General features: G+C 35.4%; 2 protein-coding genes across 6 annotated transcripts in view; one reads left to right on the plus strand and one right to left on the minus strand.

Moving 5' to 3' along the window:
• SERPINE3 (serpin family E member 3) overlaps window positions 1-2,301 on the plus strand; it is a 32,174-nt gene extending 29,873 nt beyond the window's left edge. The window contains exon 9 of one of the 2 annotated variants that reach the window (XM_007193711.3): window positions 2,138-2,301. In XM_007193711.3, the coding sequence (XP_007193773.2) occupies window positions 2,138-2,148 (11 nt within the window). In that variant the 3' untranslated portion in view covers window positions 2,149-2,301. Of the gene's footprint in view, window positions 1-1,653; window positions 1,730-2,137 lie in introns of those variants that run through there. The other variant, XM_007193710.3, reaches the window with a different exon arrangement.
• INTS6 (integrator complex subunit 6) overlaps window positions 1-24,253 on the minus strand; it is a 107,184-nt gene that overhangs the window by 18,723 nt on the left and 64,208 nt on the right. For 3 of the 4 annotated variants that reach the window (XM_057532621.1, XM_057532620.1, XM_057532622.1), the window contains 11 exons: window positions 20,344-20,496; window positions 19,330-19,462; window positions 18,306-18,400; window positions 16,404-16,514; window positions 15,148-15,363; window positions 13,008-13,134; window positions 12,021-12,163; window positions 11,570-11,801; window positions 6,473-6,847; window positions 4,932-5,025; window positions 2,683-3,305 (listed from right to left, as the gene is read on the minus strand). In XM_057532621.1, the coding sequence (XP_057388604.1) occupies window positions 3,212-3,305; window positions 4,932-5,025; window positions 6,473-6,847; window positions 11,570-11,801; window positions 12,021-12,163; window positions 13,008-13,134; window positions 15,148-15,363; window positions 16,404-16,514; window positions 18,306-18,400; window positions 19,330-19,462; window positions 20,344-20,496 (1,773 nt within the window). In that variant the 3' untranslated portion in view covers window positions 2,683-3,211. Of the gene's footprint in view, window positions 1-2,682; window positions 3,306-4,931; window positions 5,026-6,472; window positions 6,848-11,569; window positions 11,802-12,020; window positions 12,164-13,007; window positions 13,135-15,147; window positions 15,364-16,403; window positions 16,515-18,305; window positions 18,401-19,329; window positions 19,463-20,343; window positions 20,497-24,253 lie in introns of those variants that run through there. The other variant, XR_009005867.1, reaches the window with a different exon arrangement.

The following is a 24,253-nucleotide window of genomic DNA, read 5'->3' on the forward strand; positions in this document are numbered from 1 at the left end:
AAGCAAAAGTGGATCTACTTTAACTAAACATCAGGCATTATTTTTATTTATGGAGAGAAAAAAAGTCAAGTTAGAATAATGAAAATTACGCATAGGTTTTACACAAATTGTTAAGGAAATACTGTCAACATCATTTTATCTGAGAATCATTTGCATACTGCTATAACTTGTGTTAGAAATCAAAGAGACACTTGTGACAAAAAGGATGAAGATAATCATTCACTAGGAAATAATCTGTTGGGGGATTATTTGGGGAGAAAAAGTCCATCAACAAAATATATCCTCTTAGTATTTCACCATGATCATCCCAACCCCATATTTATTAGATGAAAATGTCACTTATCACTCAGAACAGGCAACAGAGAGCCCTCTCTTAGAAAGGATACAGGTCAAAAAATGAAAGATGAAAAAAAACCCGACAGGTTCTACTCCCTCAAGAAACAAAGAAACAGGACTAAACGTGAACAGAAAGGTCACTGTCAAAAGCTCATAGCCAATAAAGGTTGATGACAGTTAAGAGAGAACAGTTTCTCTCTTGGAATTCAACTGCATAAAATGATGTAAAATCTTTGAACTACCTAGTAAAGGACACACTACTGTTTCCGTGATAAGAGTTTCCAGAACGGCCATAGTAAACAGAATGAAAATACAATCCAACACCAGTTCCATAATCCGCCGCACGTCTAAATACAGTCCTTGTGAATTTATTTACCTCTCTTTCTGGGAGGTACTTGCTCATAACACACAAGGCAAAGTGGCTATTCTTCTGGTGACGGGGTATTGAAAGAACAAATGAGTCTCAGCCTTCAGTACACCAAATTGACAAAGCTTACTGATAAGGGTAAATAATGACTCAATCAGTTGACAAATGGGACACATACAAGAACATTACAAAAAATGATCTTAACCTGAAAATTAAACTTTTGGAGAACGTCATTTGTCCAGCCTACAGTCATCCATCCATTGATCTAAAGGGCCTAAAAGACATGATATTCCCCTCCAATGTACTCCCCCTACCCTTTGCTTACAAAAATTCTGCAGTATTTCACTAATTCAACTAATATGCACTGTTTCTTAAAATGTAAAAAAAACCTGCAAGAGATGAGATATTAAGCTTGAATTTTGATGGGTTTCAAAGCTTGTGACTAGGTTTTGGGATGAGGGCGTAGAGTATGGAGGCAGAGAGATTAAGGACAAAAAGAGGAGACGGAACAAACTGCTTCTTTCCAACTCCCTCTAGGGTTCATACCCCAAAATGTATTAAAGGTCAAGAGTCTAAAGGATTATTACCTCATGAGCAACCTGTGAAATGCAAATAACTTTCTGATAAGGAAAGTGGCCAAATATTGGACTAGATTGAGTCCCTTTCCTAAATATTCTTGTTAAGTATTAACTTTTATCTGAATGACTTGTAGTCCCCCTCCTGTTAATCTCAGAATCTAAACATATATAATTTAACACCAGACAGTATATTCTGGATTTTGTGTATCTCTTGTTGAATTTAGCAATGTGACTGCAGCTAATTACCTTAACAATTTCATTTACTAAATGATATCCTGCTTAAAGCTATTTTGTAGAGGTGAAAAAATGTTTAAAGAATTGCATATGAAAATACTATTTAACACTACATTAAATGCTTTTTTTTCTTGACAGCATTTGTCTTCAGTATTGGGAGAGTTTCAGATCCCCTAAACTGAATTAACAGATCTCAAGCATGTTCTCCACTTTCATCTATGCTTTTCTTCATAAAAAGTTACAGTTTCATTTTGCTATACCCTTTATTTTAAAAATGTTCTGCTAAAGTATAAAAAGATAAGGGTATGTGATTTTCAAATATTAAGAACCTAAAAATACTTCAATTTTACCATAATTTTATAAATTTATTTCACCCTCTCTTAATCTAAATGTATTTTAGCCTTCATTTCTACTGGTTATCCCAAAAGCACTACAAGGCACAGCAGTGATCTATGAATGGTAAGTGAGTCAGGTCACAGGGTCACGTCCTCAGTAAGGACACGTGAGGCCGTGTTGGACTGAGGGCAGACAGTGAATAGTGTTCGGTTTTCCTCGTCCTGGGTAACTCAGGGAGAATGCAGAATGAGCAAAGTCATTTTAAACATGTTTCCTTTCCATTTAGCTTCTAAATAAAATGGAGAGTTGAAGTGTAATAGCAGAGCAGAACAAAGAGATCCCTGTTGAAACCCCAGTCTGTTGTGAGACTTCTGTAAGTATGGCATCAAGCTGCTAAATGCTAGACATTTCAGAGTATGTGGTATACCCCAGACTTACATCTCCCTAACTGACGGCTTCACCTTAGTGCCATCCACAATCCTAGTGAGAAAGGAGAAGGGGTTGAAGGAAAGTAAGTAAGGAAACCAATAAAGTCCAAAGGCGTCTGCTTTTTAAACAGCTTTAAAGAGTCTGCCTATCCGCCACAGATACCATCATTTCCATTATCTAGGCAGAAACGGAGCATGTTGGAGTGGCCAACAAAATCTAAGAACATAGAGTAAAACGACAATGCAGATTATGTAACATGTAATTACAGTTAGGTTTAACAAATGTGAACTTCAAGTGGTGTATTTTTCCAATGCTAAAAAGCAAGGCCTTTAAAATTCCATTATCTTAAGATGGTTTTAAATGATTACTTTAAATGTGATTATTTCCTAAACCACACAAGAGTAAAATAGAGCATTTATTGATGGAATAACAAAAGTGCTTTTCTTAAATATTCTTCAAAATACATTTGTACAACTTACAATAATATATCCAAAATAACTGTATATACAAAACATTGCCTAGTTTTAATGTATGTGCTTTTTTCCCCAAAAATTACAAAGTAACTTCTTTTTTATTTTTTTTGGCAAAGTTCAACCTTAACAGAGGTGACAATTTTAAAGGTTGGTTTAAGAAAATAGAACCTGAGGGAAATTGACACGCAAGAGTCAATGACAAGCAAGAGATTTGGAGGAATATTTTTAGTTTGTTAAATAAAAATGTTTTTTAGAGTGATACTTTTCACATTACAAAAATAAACCAAAATGAAGAAAAGGTCACTGTAAAATGATGGAAAAAGGATCTGTAGACTTGCTCTTAGTATTTCAAAAAGCCAACAATGCATGTCAAAAAATGAATGCAAGATCACAACAGTCTTGTATTTACTTTGTATTTGGAGAAGGTAGTGAAATAAGTGGCCACATTCTGTTTTCTTTTAATTGCTATTAATATGGTTGATCTGATTGGCTCTTCGATGAATTTCATCCAAGAAGTTCTCCAGTTGTTCTATTAGCATTCTTTTTTTAAACCTGTATAAAAAAATAAGTAATAGCACTCTCAATTTCTTTTTAACAAAGTTATATATCAGTATAATTTTTTTTAAAAGAGAGAAACTGCCTTGGAAAGATTTTTCAAAGTGAGATGAAAATGAAAAATCAACAACTTTATGATATATAAAATCTCTTGGAAGATTAGCAAATTATTTTATCAGTAGAGTATTATAGTTTGTTCCTAAAACAAATAATCCAGGCCTAAGTACAATGGGAAAGAGGTTATTTCTTCCACAATCAAAAAGAAAAAGGGGGGGAAAAACCCTAATAAATACAAGGATTATAAATAGTCCAGCAATATGGGCTCCCAAAGCAATGACTCCAATAGCTTCTTACGCTCTTTGAACATTGAATGTTGAATGGAATGTGAATAAAATATGAATATAATTCCCCACAAAATGGAAGAAGAAATGAAATTTGGGCAATTGCGTTTAAACTGTGGTGTTCTACTATTACAAGTTGAAAACTAGCAAATCAAGGACAATTAGATGTCTGTAGTATAGGATATAGCAAACAAAGTTCAAGTGGCAATTTTTAAATTTTTGTGGTAATAAATATAGTAGACTAAAATTGCTTTTGTCTGCCTAAGTATTAATACTGCTGATGCTTTTCAGAATATCCAAAAACACTGCCCAATCCATACCTACTTCCTCTCTACTTGTAAACTAATATGACTACCGACCATAATACTACACAACTCTCTAAAAGGTGGCAGAAGTAGAATGCAGGCACCTGGAATATAGCTAAATCGATGATGAAGTTTGAGTTGACAGAACGTTACATAAAGAGCAGAATGGGTTAAATACTCAATAATATGAAAAGTTATGGCCTTATCTTGAAACTTCAAAGTAACCTATGCTCTAGCCACTCATAGGAAAAAAAAAAAATAGAATTAACAGCTTAAAAACCTTTACACGTAGCATGGAAGAAACTGGGGGACTAATTAAAGGGTGGGTATCTTGGAAGGTCAGATGAGACAAACGCTAAGTTTTCTTACATTACTAAAATTCTAAAAGTCTTGAAGAAGAAATTTAAAAATGCTTTTTTACTCACTAAACTCATACAACTATGCTTTCCAGTTAATTGCACTTCATAGTTACCATTTATAATCTTGATCCACATTCCTTGTACTAAAGTACATAATCCTGGGCTACTGAGGCAATCAGAATAAGGCCCATTTGTCCAGCTCTGGTCCCCTTAATTACATGTTTTCCCACATACAAGTGAATTGCATTCAAATACTGCCTTTCAAGATTACCTTTTATCACTAATATTAACTGTAGTTCAAATATACAAAGGAGAAAAATTAAAGACTATAACATATAAAGACACCAAAAAGCCACAGAGTAGGATAAATGAGAATTATGCAAGAATCTGTAATGTGTAGACAGAAAGGGTCCATGATCTCTGAAGAATTTCTGTGTAGCTATTTTTTAAGTGAACTTCTTTCAATAAACTGAAAAAAAGAGAGAAGTACTTATATACAAAGGGGTGTGTCATATACATGCATAACAACACAAGTATAAAATAGATACTGTTAAAATACCAACTATAGAAAACTGGGGACTCACTGCATCATATCATAATGTACAACAGATTATTTACCTTGATGCTTCTTTAATGACATTTTGTAAAAATATCAGTCTTGTTTGTAAACTGCCTTGCACATGCTTCAGTAAAGTGAAGATCCTTTCATATTCTTAACACAAGAGAAGCAAAAAGAAAAATTAAGTGGCTTTAATTTGCACTCTTATTCAATATTTTTCTATTACAGTTTACTACATCAAGATATACTAAGACAAAATCAAAACTAGTCTACATAAAATTTTCACTGCTCATTAGAGATTTTATAATACACATATTTCATCATACATCAACAAAGATAAAATAGCTTTTTAAACACTGCTTTTTTTTTTGGTAAAAGTTCTCAATAGGGTATCAAATATAAAGCTTAGAAGGATGAGTAAACAGCTTTTTGGTAGTGCCACAGAAAAATAAGAAGTGTCCTTTACAAAAATCCATCCTTATGACAAATTCTAAACTACAGCTAACCTGGGGAGTGGATAAAATAGAGGGGGGAAAAAAAAAGTTAAGAGTGCTGTCTCACAGGAATAAAGATGCAGACGTAGAGAATGGACTTGAGGACACTGGGAGGGGGAAGGGTAAACTGGGACGAAGTGAGAGAGTGGCATGGACATATATACACTACCAAATGTAAAATAGATAGCTAGTGGGAAGCAGCCACATAGCACAGGGAGACCAGCTCGGTGCTTTGTGACCACCTAGAGGGGTGGGATAGGGAGGGTGGGAAGGAGACGCAAGAGGGAGGAGATATGGGTGTATATGTATACGTATAGCTGATTCACTTTGTTATAAAGCAGAAACTAACATACCATTGTAAAGCAATTATACTCCAATAAAGATGTTTAAAAAAAAAAAGAATACACACATCATAATTGGTAGGAAAAAAAAGAGTGCTGTCTCAGTTTCAAGTTTTCACATAAAACTCTGCCAAGAACTATAAGCTCCTAAATGGCCGGTACTGAGTCTTACCCACTTCTGGACCACCCAGGGGCCACCGCACCATCATAGCAGGTGATCTGCCAACATCTTTGGAATGAATGTCAATAATATTGAAACTTTATCTCACAAAGTTCTTCTGTACTCATATAATAGATAGCTTTCATAATTTTAGTTTTTTGGCCTAAACACATCCCTGAGCACTATTATAGTTTAGATCTTAAAAGTTAAGATGGTAGGTAGGTACTATGCCTAGAACTTTACAGATACGAAGTCATTTAATAGTCACTACCTCTGTCTGGGTTTGCTGTTACCTTAAAATTCCAGTTGCTGGTTGACAGAATGCTCAAGACTATGGGTTCCTGTCATGGTAGGAACCACGTGTATCTGTGAGTTCCTGCTCTGCTCTGTCCCTCCTACTCACCACACCGAACACAGTACTTTGGATATAGCAGATATTCAGTAAGTGTTTGTTGGCTGAATAAAGAACCAAGTCTTATATAGCTCATATGTTGTTTAAGAGTGACCTAAAATCAGATCTATGCTTTAGTTTATTTGACTTTTTTTTTTTTTTTTTTGAGCACAAACAGAAATCAAATCTGATGTTTGTCTCTAATTATACATACTTCTTCCTGGCTTTCGGATCTCTTTCATTATTTGTGCTTTTAGTTCAGTGTTGACCTCTTCATGGCTTCTGCAATGCATCAATTTCTTTCCTTTGTTGAGTGAAGATGCTGGTATATTCTCTTCAGGACATTGTTCTTTATCTCTTGGCTCCTCGTGATTTTCTAAAAATCCACCAACATTGAGGTCATTAGTTCCTAAGTGGTCATGACCGAGAGCCTCTGTATGATTGGTTGGTCGTTCCAGTAAATTGGCTGGAGAAGAAGATGTTGAAAATTCACTTTCCATAGCATTTGGTGTAATATCTGATGAAAGTTGGTCTGCAACATGATTTTCAACCACATCATCTACTGTCGAATCATTAGTGGCTTCTGAAACTAAAAATAAAAATAAGAAAAAAAAAATGATGAGAGCCAATTTCAAAGCACACAGTAAAGAAAACTTCAAAGAAACAATATTACAGCAAATCACAACTGATCTCCCTGACTGATGCAAATTAACAATTTGATATGGTTTTTAAGCTTTGCCAAATATATGGTATATTTCAATGTGAAACATTCACAATATTTTAAAAACCTGTACAATTTTTGCCCTTAGGAAGAAAAATAAAAGCCAGTTTCAAACAACTTTTAGTTCTCTGCTTTATTCTATGGCAATTTTATTGAATAAGTAGGTTTTTAATGCTTTAAGGAAATATATGTGATCAAGATTATCATGGTTATCCTTTGATTAGAGAGTACTAGTTCGCTCCAACTTACCTCTACCTTGTAAGTTATTACCGTTTAGAGGCAAAAGTGAACACGGAGTTTAAGCTGATCAATACTCTGCATCAACATACCACCAAACTTCCACAGCGCCCCCTTTTCTTATAACCATCCATATAGTCTTCATCACTTGAGCAGTGAAGAATAGCTGGTGCCCACTTTAGTTCACTAGACTACTAGACTTAAAAAGCTTGCAAGCTTACTACTTAATATTAGATTATTGCATTTGCTCCTCACAGAAAGCAGCTAAATTGTAAGTTCTCTGATTGCTCACCAAACCACCAGGACACCAGCTGAATTCATCTCTTTACTGTTCAAAATGTAAACTCATCCCCACAAAAATTCCCTGAACTTCTGACTCCCTCCCTCCTAAATCCTATTCCATGATGTGCAAACTTTACTGAATATTCTCTACAGTAACTCCTGCTTTAATCGAAACCCAGCTGTCCTGCAAAGAAACTGCTGTCTCTCAAACACTCTCCGTGGACTTAAAATAAGGATGTGGGGCTTCCCTGGTGGCGCAGTGGTTAAGAATCCGCCTGCCAATGCAGGGGACACGGGTTCGAGCCCTGGTCCGGGAAGATCCCACATGCCACGGAGCAACTAAGCCCGTGTGCCACAACTACTGAGCTTACGCTCTAGAGCTCGTGTGCCACAACTATTGAGCCTGTGCTCTAGAGCCCGTGAGCCACAACTACTGAGCCTGTGCTCTAGAGCCCGTGATCCACAACTACTGAGCCTGTGCTCTAGAGCCCGTGAGCCACAACTACTGAGCCTGTGCTCTAGAGCCCGCGAGCCACAACTACTGAGCCCATGTGCCACAACTACTGAAGCCCGCGTGCCTAGAGCCCGTGCTCCGAAACAAAGAGAAGCCACTGCAATGAGAAGCCCACGCACCACAACGAAGAGTAGCCCCCGCTTGCCGCAACTAGAGAAAGCCTGCGTGCAGCAACAAAGACCCAATGCAGCCAAAAGTGAAATAAAATTTAAAAATGTATGAAAATAAATAAAAAAATAAGGATTGGAGTCACTAATCCCTTCACCTTCCAATGCCACTTCAGGAACATTTCTCCATGCACTCTTGAAAACTCTTGCTCTTTTGAGATTTAATTATCCCACTCAACTCATCCTCTCTCTCCTCATCACTATCTTTACTGACCTCCAGAGCACTCCCGTGGTCACGGATGTCTCCGGCACCTGGTTCACAGACTTCCTTCCACCCCATGTCCCTTGGGACATCATTCTAGGTCCTTACTGCCCAAAGTGTGCTTTGTGGACAAGCAGCATTAGCACCATCAGAGAGCTTGCTAGAAACACTCGTCTTGAGCCCCACCCCAAACAAGGTATCAGAAGCTGTAGTTTAACCAACCACTCCCCCGACCCCCACCTGGTTTCACATACACATTAAGGTTTGAGAAATGCTGTAGTATGTGACATCCATGTCTAAGGACATGGCCTGCTAAGAACCTGGCCTCCCAATTCCTCCACTTCTCATCTCCAAGGAACTTTTCCACCCACCCATTTGCTTCTCAAGTCAAACAAATTCAGGGATGGAAGCATGTGTAACCCTCATCTTTGCAGTATTCCTACTATTGCTCTTGAACTCTGCCAGACCTTCACTCCAGCAATTCCTCTATGTTCTCCCTCATATTAATCAGATTCCTTCTAGATATCCACTTTCTTATCTAACTTATCTCCCAAAATGTATCACTTTTTAACAGTGTCCTAAATTCTCTCATCCTATTGTCCTCCCATGACACCTGCCAAGCAAAAATCCCAAATTTGATGATGCAATCTGTCTTCTTGCTGCAGACTCACATGTGGAATGATGAGCAGGCACTACCGGAGAAATATGACCCAGCTCTACAGAGTGGTCACACTCACCACCTGCACCTGGATCTTAGCACTGCCTAGCAGTCTTATTACAACCTTTTCTCCCTCTACCACAAAAAAAATCATTCGAACCTTCTCCACTGTCTTAACATCTCTGACTTTCCCAATGTCTCCTTCCTCTCAGCAGTACACATCACCTCCAACTTCACAGAGGAAAGCAAAAGCAGAAAGAAGGTGAACTTCCTTGACTTCCCACCATTAAACTTGTGCCCACTACACCCATTTGGCTTTAATGGAAGAAGCGTTCTTCATGTGGGCTCTGGACCATTCATTCCCTTTTGCCTTCTCAGTGATTTTGTGATTATACTTTCTCTCATCTTTATTTTCAGCTGTTCCCTCTCTATTGGCTCCATCGCACCAGCATTTAAATATATTCAACTCTGTCGTCTTAAAGACCTACAGAACTATTCCAATCCTCTCAAATGATTTGTTTAAGAAGTATTTGAGACCACCAACCACTCAATTCTCTTTCCATTTAGCTTCCATAACACTAAATTATTCTCTATTTTCTCCTCTTTCTTGGATTCTTCCTTCCTTCTCAATCTCCTTTTCTGAACCTTATTTCTCCTCTTAACTTTGGTACTTTCAAAGTTCTGCTCTAGGCTTTTTCTCCTGTTTCCCTTGGTTACTCCAGTGGGGCTTAAAGCTGCCTCCCATACCGATCTCTCTAGCCCAGTCCTCTTCTCGTAAGTTCCAAACTCAATGATCCATCTTCTAACTTAGGAAATCCACTTGGCTATCTAACAGACACTTCTAAACTAAACTCATTCAACCTCTCTTCTTCCACTCCACCCCTGACACACTGAAATACCCAGGGTCTCTCAACTCCTCCCTTGCCCTGTCTCCATCATCCAACCAGTCATCACCAAGTCCTTTGCTGATATATCCAAGTATTTCTCCAATACAGGCTCTTCTCACAGCCACACTCCCAGGTAACCACTAGCTCTTCCCTGTGCTTCCTAACTGGTTTCTGTGCAACCGTAACAACTATTTAACGCATCAAATACCCGGTCACTGTCCACACTCTCCCATTACCTTATATAGTTTCTGTTTGTGGAAAGTTTGATTTTCTTTGATTCATGGTCCAAATCAGACCTGGACATTGCAATTGATTTACATGTCTTTTAACTATCTTTTAATCTATAAAATCCTTCTGTACCTCTTTTTTTCTATGCATTTTTTTTTTCTGGAAAAATACACACACCAGATTCTTTGTCCTATACAGTTTCGCACAATCTGGATTTTGTTAATTTTATCCCTGTTTTGTTGTTTAACATGTTTCTATGTCCCTTATATTTCCTAAAAATTGGTAGTTAGACAGAGAGGCTTGGTCAGATTGATGTTCAGTATTTTTTGGGGGGTGGGGTGGGGCGGTGGGCAGGACTACCTCAAAGGTAGTACTGTGTAATTGCATCAGGAGGTATCATACTTGGTTTCTCCCCAGTTAAGATGTCATTAGCCATGAATGATCACTACCTATAATTAATGAATCCATTAATTAAGGGTTATCCCTACATCAATTCTCATTCTTCCCTAATAATATTCCACACAGTAAAGTCAGCCTGGTCTTTATAAAACGCTAATCAGATCAGATCACTACCTCTTTAAAACCTTTCAATGGATTCTCATTGTCCTTCGAATAAAGTCTAGAATCTTTATAATGGCTTCCAAGACCCTCTATGATCTAGACTCTGCATGTGTATCTTTCAGTTCTCACTTTGCCTCATTCCCAACAACCCTTGCTATAACCAGCATTCTTTCAGTTCCCTTAATGCCCTGCTCTTTACTGTATGCCTCTGCACATACCCTTCTTAGACTACTACTGAGGCACAGGCAAATGCATAGCTTTAGTTTACTAATTCCCATTCATCCTTCAAGTACTGGCGTAAACAGAACTTCCTCAGTAAAGTGCCTTGACCCCACGGACTAAGCTAAATCCTCTTGCCAAATACTTCCACAACACACTTGACTTCCCTTTTGTAACATTCATCACACTTCTAATGAAATGTTCAATGACTTTCTTTCCTCACTCATTATAAATAAAGGCAGAGATCACTATTGTCTTGTTCACTGCTATACCTCAATGCCTAGCACTGTCTAAATTAGCATATCATTTAAGAATTAGTTGTTGAATTAAACTGAAATTGAAAACCATCTTTCTGTGGGTGTTGATAATGCCCCTTTAAAAACTGTTATTTTTAAATACTTAAGATTTGCAAATCATATTTCAAATCATGATAGCTATTAAGCATAATGAATATATGAAATGTTCAACAAATGTTCATTAAAAAGACATAAAAATGATTACATGCTAATTTAGAGTAAACAAATATCTTCTCTAGACACTCTTGGACCTTATCAATTTTTTCTATAATATATTACAAAAATCTTTCCCATGAAGAACCAAAGAGCAGCAAATAACATTTAAAGAAAAACTCTTACTTTTATGAAGAGGAAGGGGTTTAAGAAGATCTGGCTGTGCTTGAGTCATAGGTACAGGTGGTCCTTTTCCTCCAATATGATTGTTCACAACTGGATTCTGTTGTCTGCCTCTTAGTAGTGGAGACATACAGCGACGTCTTTTAGGGATGCCTTGCATATTTGGTTCTCCAGGTCGTTTATGTTTATTTTGAGGTCCAGCCACAAATTCATCTGCCTCATCTATCATCATACCCTATAACAAAAAAGAGAATATAATTTCCCTAGCTTTACGTACAGTTTTTAATCGCACAACTAATTCCAATTCCCATTAAAATAACGATATTTTAACTGTTGACATTTATTAGGTATTCTACGAAGAAAATAGCTTCAGCTTTCTTTAATTAAATTAAGAACTGCTCTCTCCACAGTGCCTACCGCAAATAAATTATATAATGGAACATTTCAAATTTACCTTTTTATCCAGCTTAAAGGGGTTGCCAAATGTATGCAACCTTCGAGGCTGATCAGGATCAAGTTCTCTTAGTGGAGAAGGTACTTGCTTGAGGTATTCCTGGTAATTCCCCATTTGTGCTATAGGAACACTGTGCACTTGATCTTTTCAAACAGAATAGAGCAAAAACAAAAGTTAACCTCACTAAAACTACCTTCCAACTAGTTATCAAATAATGTCTTCTTATGTATGAATGCTCTCTGGTTTATTCTAGTCAATCTTTCCTTACCACATATTATAAATTATTTTGTCACCATTATAAATATTGTGACATAAAATCTTGAGATTTTTTTAAAATAAAATTTTAAATACTTGATTTTATTTTCTAAACAAAGCAAAAATATTGCAGTTAATTTCAGTGTATAGAATAAGCATATGTGTAACCTTTCTATGAAAAGGAAATGTCTCTTCTACTCTATTCCAAATAAGCAGAATTTAATTAAAGCAGAATTTACAGAAAAGAGGTATCACATAGATGACCCTTTTTATATAAAACTATAGTTGAAATGCTTACGTGAGAGTTGGCAAAGGGTTAAGTTCTCATCTGACTTGATTTGTAGTAGGTGCCATGGGTACAGTTGAAGGTAATACCAGAATATGACATATATTGGCCATCCAGAGTGAAACTAGTTAAACTACCAGATACTAGTAGATCACAAGAAAATGATTTTGTTTGTACGTGTGCCTGTATATGTGAATGTATGAAGAAAGCCAAAAAGGAAACTAAGCTGCTAACAAAGGTCGTTACCTCTGGGCAATAGAATTTGGGGCAACAGTGATGGTAGAAAGAAGTGTAGAGAATCAGGGATGACTCACTTTTTACATCATTCAATGAGAATGTAATACTACTGTCATAATTCTTTAAAAGCTACAATAACACTCTACGTATTTCCAATATAAAGTAATACGTTTACTGAAGAAATACCAACATTAAAACCATGATCTAACCTTCATCCTGTCCTTTAAGAAATCTGCGGGTGCTCTTCAAAAGATTAGATCTCATTCTTGTTAAGTGATCCAAAAGATTCCGTCTTGGTATGTCATACGCATTTCTAAATGTCTGTGGCTTCAAATCCTGTTAAAAAAGATTTAAAGACAAGATTTATTTTCAAACATAGAATTAAGAGACTAAAATCTCTAGCCTGCAGCATAGCTTTGAAAATAAGATACACAAGTTAACTAACTAGCTTAAAAAAATAAAGAGATATGATGCAATCTTACTGTACTGTTTTAATAACCAAAAGATAAAAATTTGGTAGTGAGGCTCAACCAAATAATCTCAAACTCATATCTGTCCAAGATTTTATTATATATTCTGGCTAAGAGAAGCAAATAAAAGCTTTGATGTATAATTTACATACCATAAAACTACCCATTTTACATAAACAGTTTGATGAGTGTTCATAAATGTATAGTTGTGAAACCACCACTACGATCCAGTTTTAGAATATCTCCATCATCCCAGAAAGTTCCTTGTGCCCATTTGTAGTCAATCTCTATTCCTATCCCCAAGCAACCACTAATCTACTTTCCTTCTCTCTACGTTCCATTTTATAAACGGAATCTTGCAATATGCAATCTTTTCTATCTGGCTTCTTTCACTGAGCATGTTTTTGAGATTCAACCATGTTGTTCGTGTATTGGTGTCTATTCCTTTTTACTATCTTTTCCTTTTTACATGGATATACCATATCTCTATCCATTCACCAGCTGATGAACACTTGGACTATTTTCAGTTTGGGGCTATTACTAATGCTGCTATGAACATTTGCATACAAAGCCTTTATATACACATATTTTCATTTATCTCGGTAGATACCTACAAGCAGAACTGTTGGTATACAGCAATATTTACCTTTCCTAAGAAACTGCAAACTATTTTCCATCAATAATGTATAAGAGTTCCAGTTCTAGTGGGCATAAAGTGGGATCTCATTATGGTTTTAATTTGCATTTCCCCAGTGGCTAATAATGTTGAACATCTTTTTATGTGCCTGTTCAAGTTTGTATATGAGCTGTCTGGTGAGCTGTCTGTTCAAATATTCTATTTTTTTTATTGGATGTTTGTCTTTTTATTATTGAGTTCTATGAGTTCCTTATATATTTTGAAACAAGTTCTTTATTCAATACATGCTTTTCTCCCAGGCTGTAGCTTGCCTGGGAGAAACATCAAAGTTTCTTCTGAAGACAAAAATTTCAATTTTAATGAAGTTCAATTTATCAAGTTTGTGTGTGTGTGTGCTTTGTGTGTTGTATTTTAGAAATCTTCATTGACCCATAATCCAACATCTTAAAGATTTCTTCCTGTTCTGTTGTAGAAGTTTATAGTTTCAGTTCTTACATGTATGACTATGATCACTTCAAGTAATGTGAGGTAAGGGTCAAGTTCATTATTTTGCAAATGGATAGCCAATTGTTCCCGCAGTATTGGTTGAAAAGACTGTCTCCTAACCCACTGAATTATTTTGGCACCTTTGTTAAAAATTAATTGACTCTACATGTGAGGGCCTACTTCTGTTCTACTGATCTATATATTTTTCCTTATGCCAACAACACAACATGTTGATCGCTGTAGCTTTACAGTAACTTTTAAAATTAGATAGTGCAAGTCTTCCAGCTTTATTCTTTTCCAAAATTGTTTTAGCTACTCTAGGACCTTTACACTTCCATATACGTTTTAGAATCAGGCTGTCTGTTTCTACAAAAAGACTACTGGGATGAAGATCTTTTTAATGAGTATTCACAAAGCATTTCAGGATCATGCTGTGTACCCAAGGTTAGCAGTATAAAAGTACCAAACTACAGTGAACTCTACCATTAGCTATGTAACTTGAGGCAATCTCTAAGCCTGTTTTCTCGTCTATAAAATGAACGGGACGGTTTGCTCTTTGCAGTCCATCCATTCATCCACTCACCATGTACAGTGTTTAACTCTAAAATCTAATGATTCAATAGTAATATAATTGATCATTATTCTGCGGAGGTACAGAAGTTCGGACAAACTGAGTATCAGTTAACAGAAAATTTGCCATATTCAACAATATAACAGACTATAACTATATCAGTACTAAATTCACATAACCATTACCTTATTGAGTAAAGCAACTTGGAACCCAGTGTATTCTTTCATATTAAGGTCTAGCAGTCTGTGAGGAACATCCTCTGAAATTCCCTGGAGCAGCTGTTGAAAATCTTTCCTATAAGCCATTGATAAACCATGTGATCTGCTTCGGACTTTAATTCCAGTTTCCTGTACTACTTTTTTGCCTACAGAACTGATGACTCGATCAGATTCTATTTTCGCCTAAAGCAAAAAAAACACAAAAGTTGTCTTGACATAATCTGAAGTGGTAAATTAAATGCTAATAGTTTTGGTCTTCCATAAATTAAGTATTTATTATATTTAAAAAGTACATAAGAAATTAAAAACTCTACTTAAGTAGAGAAGTTTATGTCAAGTCCTTGGTAAACTGAACATAGTTTAAACAATAATGTCTTATGATTTTAAATCATCACAATTCTTACCTTTTGGAGCAGGGTACACAAACACAACTTCAATTTATTTTATTTATTAAATACCCACTACACCTAAACCATGAAATGTAAATGTACCCTAAATAAGAATATATATTTCCAATTCAGAGGTGAAATAAAATTAGAAAAAGAAATCTCATCAATATTTACTTAAAGACACTGTTACTAGCACATAACTAAATGTTCATAGATATGGCAAACACTGATGGAGTTTTTCACTGGAAAGCAAACAGCAATATTCTGACTCTTTCCAACCTACATTTCAATTAGCACTTGAAGTAGAGATGGCAGAAGTACTGGAAAAATTGTGTTTTATACAATTTTAATAACTTGGCAGTCAAAGTGTATACTGCTTGACTACTATAGTATCTATTAACGTGATTTATGCCCAAAATGACAAAATTCAGTATTTTTACAAATATTTCAAAAGAAACTCCCATTTTGAAAGAAAAAGCTATAGGTTTAAAACATAAAGCAAAAGAAACTGACTTTTTTGTCTAAGAAAAACAACTTTCTAACATAAATTTCCCAAAAGAAAACAGAGAATGTTCACATACAGGAAGGCTAGGACCACATTAATAAAGCCATTTTCACAAACTAGGAATTAATTGCTTGAAATTATCATTTCAAAACATAGCATACCATGTACTTGAGACAGAATTATGTTAATATATGATATATGTGGTTTTAAAATGTAATACATTAATATGATGGAATTCTATTAGAATCATCAAGAACTAACATCTGGCCTATTGACCACCTTAGCCAAAACCATTCAAAATACTTAATGGCTCTATTTCTTAACATTACCTGCTGACTCAATTTTTTGAGGTATGAAATGACACTGTAACTAAGTCCATATTCCATACTGTCTGCTATTAGGTTAGGTGCTCCCATCATTCTAACAGCTTTCTTCAAAGGCTATAGGAAAAAAGAAAATACCACTCAATCCTGAGCTTGTCAAAAACTTATAGCTATATGTATTGTCAATTTTGAAAATTTCACCTCCCAAAATGTCTCCTTTTCTTCAATAAGAGTCACATAATCATATTTGTACTTCATTAAAATGTTTGTCAGTGGTATGAAAGGCAGTTTGAAATACTAAACGAGGATTAGAGGCTATAATAACAACACCCAGAGCAAGAATGGGTGAAGTCCTGGACTTCTTAGCATCATTGGAGACACTAAGTTTGGAAGAAGAGGGCAGGAGACACATTGCAGAGGTTGATTTGATAGAACTTGGGTAGTAAGTAGAAAGAGGAGTCAAGGAAAACAGAAGATTTCTACCTTGGGTAACTGGAAGGGTTGTGGCTCGACCCCTCACTAGCTTTGTGACCCTGCACCAGGTAATATAACCCTTTTGTGCCTTAAGTTTCTCATTTGTAAAATGATAATAGTAGTATCTACCTCATAGGGTTGTCATGGGATTAAATGAATTAATACATGAAAATACATCTGGCACACAGTAAGCATTCAGTAGGTATTAATCATTACTACTATTATCATTAGCTGAGCTGAAAAAACAGAAACAAGCTCTGAAGGAAAAATGAGGAGGCAAAAATCATCGAATATTTACTATGGATGTGATATAGTGATTTTCAATTGTAAGGACTAATTGAGAACCACTTTGTGCAAGGAAAAATATCACTAGCAGGACTGTCTAGCCCATGTGAATGGGACAGAGTCAGAAGAAGGATGATAACCACCCAATGACATACTAGAAAGTGCATAAAAGCACTGGTGTCAAACTGGAATCAAATCCCAGATCTGATACTTAATATCCATGTGGCTTTGGCTAAATCCTCCCAGTTGCTATGAAACATATGAGTCAAACATATGCAAAGTTCATATTCAAGTGTTTCTTCCTTTTCCCTCTCTTACATAGCAGGCACTATGTGCTAGACACACACAACTTTTCTCTTACAACTGTAACATATGATTTTCAAAGCTCAAGAAATTAGTGTTCTTATTAGGGACCATTTAGAAAGATTAGTCAAATACTGTAACATTCCTGCAGTAAAAGCAGAAGTAATGTTTTAAAGTGCTTTTAGTGTAGGTCTTTTTGTTAAGAAGCTACTTTTCATAAAATAAATAAAGTAATATATTTAATAATATACGCATTATTGGTCCTATCTATTATGATACACTAGGTTTTAAGTAATATTTCTGGAGATTTAGGGAATAATGCAACACAAACCTTTTTTTGTACCCCTAAAGGGAAATAATTATAACACTGCAATTTAAAAAGGTAGTATAACAATTGAGGTTAAAAGCTTAAATTCTAAAGCCAGGCTGCTTGGGATTGAATTCCTGACCCCCAAATATTAGCTATGTAGCCTTGGATGAATTATTTAATCTTTTAGTGCCTCAGTTTCCTCATCTGTGAAATAAGAACAGTGATTTCTGCCTCGTAGGGTTACCATATAAATTAAATGAGGTTAATACATGTAAAGTGCTTAGGATAGAACCAGGCCTGAGTAAGCATTATATATATATATATATATTTTTTTCTCATTATCATCATCTCATCATTATTCTGCAAATCACTGAAACATTTCTTTCCCATTACATTTATATGGGTCATTTGTACACTCAATTTTCATGGCATTTATTTTATAATAGCAATAAATAAAAGTTTTAATACCTATAGTAAACTATAAGCATAATATAAAATTTTATAACAAGTTCTATTTTTAACAATAATATTCTTACCCCAAGATAGTAGGGAGGCATTGTCTTCAAATAACTTTCAAATGACTGTCTCCATTTCAATGTTGGTTTTGCCTTATGTACTTTAAACAAGTCATCTATAAATTTATAATGTGAACAAACTATCATCATTCATTGTTTTCACACATGAAAATCAAGTCAAATAAGTTTCATTTTTAAAGTCTGCTTTCTTATTTCTATAAGAGAGAGAGGAACATCTGACCTATATTTTTAACAAAATTAAAGGTGGTAAAATTTTTGGTTCTGGCATTTTTGAGTAGTAATACCACTTTAAAAATAAAAAGGTGCCAATTATGGTCTAAAATTAAATGTAATAATAAAGGTAGAACCAGGAAATACACAAGGAAAATCTAGATATGAAACAGATTTAAAGACAGAAACAAAGTATGCATGATGTTTTCTATAAAATATACCTACTAATATTTTGTCTGTAACCTTTAAATCTGATGCAGTTCCATGAAGGGAAAGATGTCTTCTCCAACAGTACCCCTCAAAAAATTATAGCCAAATGGTCCCCAGAAACCAACTTTAGGCTTATCATATTATTTTAGAACAAATTCATCATTTAAAAAAATTTGCCAAATGAAAATAAAAAGTATAGATAAATCCTTAGAGAATACTCAGATCTTGTAAATATGATATGCTTCTACAAAATGTCTAATTATTTACCGAATACAAAGCCTGCATTACTAATTCTAACTATGTAAGAAATCTAACTGCAAAAAACTTAGAGAATACTTAATTTAGAAACTTAAAATATAATATCTTCAATAGTTTGCAGAATCAAAGGTAGTTTGACACTGACTTTCAATTTACCAGAAACATGCACAGGTTGCTATAACACAACCGTATACAGCTTCAGTATTTTAGAGTATTAAAAAAAAAAATCTTCATTAATTTCCAGAAGACAAGAAAACTCAGAAAGGGAGGGATGTTCCCAAAGTTTGTTTTTAGGAAAAATCTGTATGTATGCTAAGCCACAGAGAATGTGATGAGAATAACTTACCTAAAAGGGGGAGGAGGACTGGGTAATTGTAAGGCATCACAAATAAGTTGACACAGTTCAGTGCTGTACTGGCTTTCAAGTAACCAAAGGGATGGCCAAGTTCGCTATATTTTGCACTATTGCTCACATATACCTGTTAAAAAGGAGTAGTTAAAACTTCATATTTAATAACCTTTACAGAACGTTATATAAACCACGGATTCAATTTAACTTTTTAAGAAACATCAAATTAAATTTTTAGAGATTCTCATACTGAGTGAAGTAAGTCAGACAGAAAAACAAGTATCATATGATATTGCTTATATGTAGAATCTAAAAAAAGGCTACAAATGAACTTATCTACAAAACAGAAGTAGAGTTACAGATGTAAAAAATAAAACTTATGGTGTGGGGAGTGGGGAGGGATAAATTGGGAGACTGGGATTGACACATACACACTGCTATATATAAAACAGATAACTAATAAGGACCTGCTGTATAGCACAGGGAACTCTACTCAGTACTCGGTAATGGCACATATGGGAAAAGAATCTAAAAAAGAGTGGATAGGGCTTCCCTGGTGGCGCAGTGGTTGGGAGTCCACCTGCCAATGCAGGGGGCACGGGTTCGAGCCCTGGTCGGGGAAGATCCCACATGCCGCGGAGCAACTGAGCCCCATGAACCACAGCTACTGAGCATGTGCTCTGGAGCCCGCGAGCCACAACTACTGAGCCCGCGTGCCACAACTACTGAAGCCCACACGCCTAGAGCCCGTGCTCCACAACAAGAGAAGCCACCGCAATGAGAAGCCCGTGCACAGCAACGAAGAGTAGCCCCTACTAACTGCAACTAGAGAAAGCCCGTGTGCAGCAACAAAGACCCAGTGCAGCAAAAAAAGAGTGGATATATGTATATGTATAACTGATTCACTTTGCTGTACACCTGAAACTAACACAACATTGTAAATCAATTATACTCTCAATAAAACTTAAATAAATAAATAAAATTTTAAATCACTATAGTCGTTCAGCTCACCTGCCAACAGGTTTGAGGAGATTTTCTTTCCAGGATAAATTGAGTCAGCGGTGAAGGTTCCAACTCATATTTGTCAAAAGGCAATTTGTCAATAACCATCGGTTCACAGTCTGTACAGGAAAACTTCACTACAGGATGAGACGTACGAGGTGGCTAGAGGGGAAAGTCTTATTATTACTCTTTCACAAAGTACCAGAAACAAACTCCTTTTTAGCATCCCTCACTACCAAAGTTTACTGTTTCTCAGTTTTGCTAGTGAGAATTTAATTTACTACCAAAAGCACCACTAAGCTGGAAGAAAATACTTAAAAATGTAATGCTTAAATTATATAATATTCACAAGAAAAAAAACACTTCAAAATCTATACAGAATTAAAATTTTTGTTAAGTCTTAAAATCAAATTTATCAGAAAAATTAAATGCAAAATTTTGGAATTAAATAAGTGCTCATTAATTTTTATATCTAAGAAACAACTAATGTAATAGAAACCTTCATAAGTCCTCAGTTGTAGCAATTTAACTACTTGGCTTCCAAATTGATGACACACATTGATCAGTACCAATTTTTGAATATACAATATATTAGGGCATATATATATTTATACTTGTAAATGATTAATGTATAGGTACATAATAAAATATATACCAAAATTATATTAAAAATAGAAAAGAGTAAACATACATAGAAGTTCTAATGCTTTCCTTCCCTATTCCAGCAGACTGTATTGGTTACCCCTGTGTTAAATACACCCTACTTTGGAGGCCCTGTTGTAGAGCTGCAAAAACCACAATACTTTAAAGGAAAAAAAAAACAAGTTACTCTATTTCCCCCTTAACAGTCTCCTTCCTAAAAATCTCACCAAGTGAAGATTGGTGAAGAAACTATGAGCTATGAAGAAATAATGTGAAATTTCATAGCTATAAAGGACTCCTTTTGGCCTCAGTTACTATCTACATATACTGGTGGCTCCCAAATCCACTGTCGAGGGACCAGATCGCTCTCATTTCTCTTATGTATCCAACTACCTACTGTACATAACCTGAATTTTCTATAGGTCCCTCAAATATATTATTACCCAATTCATTATTTCACCCCCAAACCACAAAACCTGTTCTAAAAACCTAGATGTTAGCCTTAATATCTCCCTCTTATCCTCCATACTTAACTGTCACAGAGAATTAGATTAAATGATACCACAAATTCTAAGCCACTTAGCAGAACACATAAACATGGCAGATGCTCACTATTTTAGTTACTGCCCTCTGTCAATGCTAAATTCTCATCTCTCTAAAAATTTACCTTCTATTTCTTACCACTCTAATTCATGCCTTCATCATTTCTCAGACTAGATGAGTACAACTGTTCAGTTTTAATTAGTCTCCCTAATTAGTCAGCCCCCTCCAATCAATCCCATGGCCATGAAAGATAAATATAATCATGTAATTTTCCTAACTCAAATTATTGGGTAAAAATAGCAGCCAACCACCTAAAAATAGGGCCAGATTCTTTTCTTTTAATATTGTTTTACAAAGAGCCTTGACAATACGGTCCCCATCTGCCTTTTAACCACCACACCATGTACACCCTGTGCTCCAGCCATACCAAAACGACTTGCAGTTGCCCAAACAGATCATTATCTTTCATGCCCCAGTGTTTCATATGTTATCACAAGCTGCTTTACTATTTTCTCCCTTGCATAATGCAAACAAACTAAGTTTTGAAGACTGAACTGGCAAGGCAAGTACCAACCTCTAAGAAACTTCTTCCCTGACACAGTCTCACCATGTACCCCAAACACATACGAGGCAGTTAGGCACCACCTCCTCTGGGCTCTGCTCTGCCCCCTATGACACTCAGCACACTGTACTCTATTATGTTTATATGGCTGACCTTCCTATGGAATGGTAAGGTTCCAGAGGGGAAGTACTGTTTTGCTCCTGTGCCTAGCATGTACCTGACACACAGCGTATTGAATGGGTCTGTGAAACTCACCTATTTTTTTGGATGACAATATTGAGATCCAAAAAGAAAAGGGGGGGCATTTATTATTTCATTTAATCCCCAAGATAATCCTATGAGATAGGAGTTATTATCTCTATTTAACAGATGGGAAATTGAGGCTTAGAGAAGATAATTAACCAAAGACACATGGCTAAAAACTGGTAGAGCCATGATTCAAATTCAGAACCAGTCTCTAATAAATCACATTTAATTTCAGTATCAATACTTCTTATATGAAATACTATTATTTGTAAAAATTTCATTTCCCCTGAAATATCCTTCAGTTACTAAATTTTGCCAGTTCTTTCTAACATTCTCTCTCTTTTTCTTTTATCATTCTCTCTTCCATCATCTTTTAATTCAAACTCTTATATTAAGTGAACCAAAGCAATAGCCCTCTAGGTAAATAGCTTACCTTCCAGTTCATGTAACAACCACCAGATTAATTTTCCTAAAGGAACACTCTGTTAAAAGTGTCTTCAGTTCTATGAACCCTATTAAGAAAAGCTCAAATTCCTTAACTTTGCATGTAAAGTCATGAGCAATTCGGTTTATTTAATAGTACTCTCAATGTCCTACATACATATTATGACCCACCTATCCTCACAGTTACTTTCCATTCCTCTAAATTCACCTTGTTCTTTTTTACTTCCATAGTTTTTTCTCACACAGTTTCCTCCTCCAACTGAAATCCTACCGATACTTCAAAATCCTCTATGGCTTGTAACCATTTGTAATAGACCACTAGAGCAATATTAATAGATAATGCTTGTGATACTGGTTTTGGATTTCTTCCTATTAGGACTTAACAAGTACCATATGTACTACTGTAGGTGTTAAATAAATATAGTAGAATGAATAACCAACAATATAATATTTCATATAAATATGATATCTGTTCTGTAAGAATTTTGAAAGGGCTCTAGAAGAGAAAGTAATATGACCAAAGAAATTGAGAGCTTCTCTAAAGCCAGACTAAAAAACTATGATGGTTCAATCCAAAAAAGAGAGAAGATACCTCACTGAAATGTATAAAAATCTAATTTCATGTACTACATTAAATCCCTAATGAATAAAGGAAATATCACTTTATAGACCTTGTACAGAATAAAAGTAAAAATTATCCTGAAGAGTTGATATCGGTTTAAAGCATAAAAGGTTTCAAAAAGAGTTCAATTTAATTCATAAATGATAGCTGCATGAAACATTATTAAAGACTGCTTAATGATCTTTGAAATACAACTCTTATCTTCTAAGGGTAACATCAAAAGAACCACTGTCATATCCCATGGGGTCCTCAGTTACTACAAAAAACACTAATCTGAAAAAAGGGTATTAACAAGATTTAATAGATATTTGTATAAATTTACCCTATTATTATAAGAACCATACAGTGAACACTGATAATTCACCAGGATCATTCAACAAGCCTCACTGTTTCTAAAAATAATTCCTATAAACAAGACCAGAAAATCTTTGCTACCTTAAACGTCCAGACTGAAAACACTGACTATAACTAAAACTATGCAAGTCAACATGAATTTCTAAGACTAAGTCCTAAAAGATTGCAGGCAAACCATCAGAATTATTTTCTAAGCCTTCATTTAAACTGTATATTATGTCCCAGAGAGAAATCCTCATGTTACATTAGATTTAGAATCTGAAGAGAAGCTCTTGTTATATCTATGCTTCTGTAACCAGAGGCCAATAATAAAAGCATAAGCATAGTGTTAGATTCTAAAGGAGACAGATGCCTCTTCTCTGTCACTTCCTGATGAACAATACAGCACACTAAAGCAAGTAACAGCGCTTGTCTAATTCCTATACAACAGCCACACCTTTAACTGACGGGAGCACTTAAAAACTAGTAGGAAAAGCAGTTAACGGTTACTATTACAAAGTCACAGT

This window comes from Balaenoptera acutorostrata, chromosome 18 (assembly GCF_949987535.1).
Source record: "Balaenoptera acutorostrata chromosome 18, mBalAcu1.1, whole genome shotgun sequence".
In the NCBI taxonomy this organism is placed as follows: Eukaryota; Metazoa; Chordata; class Mammalia; order Artiodactyla; family Balaenopteridae; genus Balaenoptera; species Balaenoptera acutorostrata.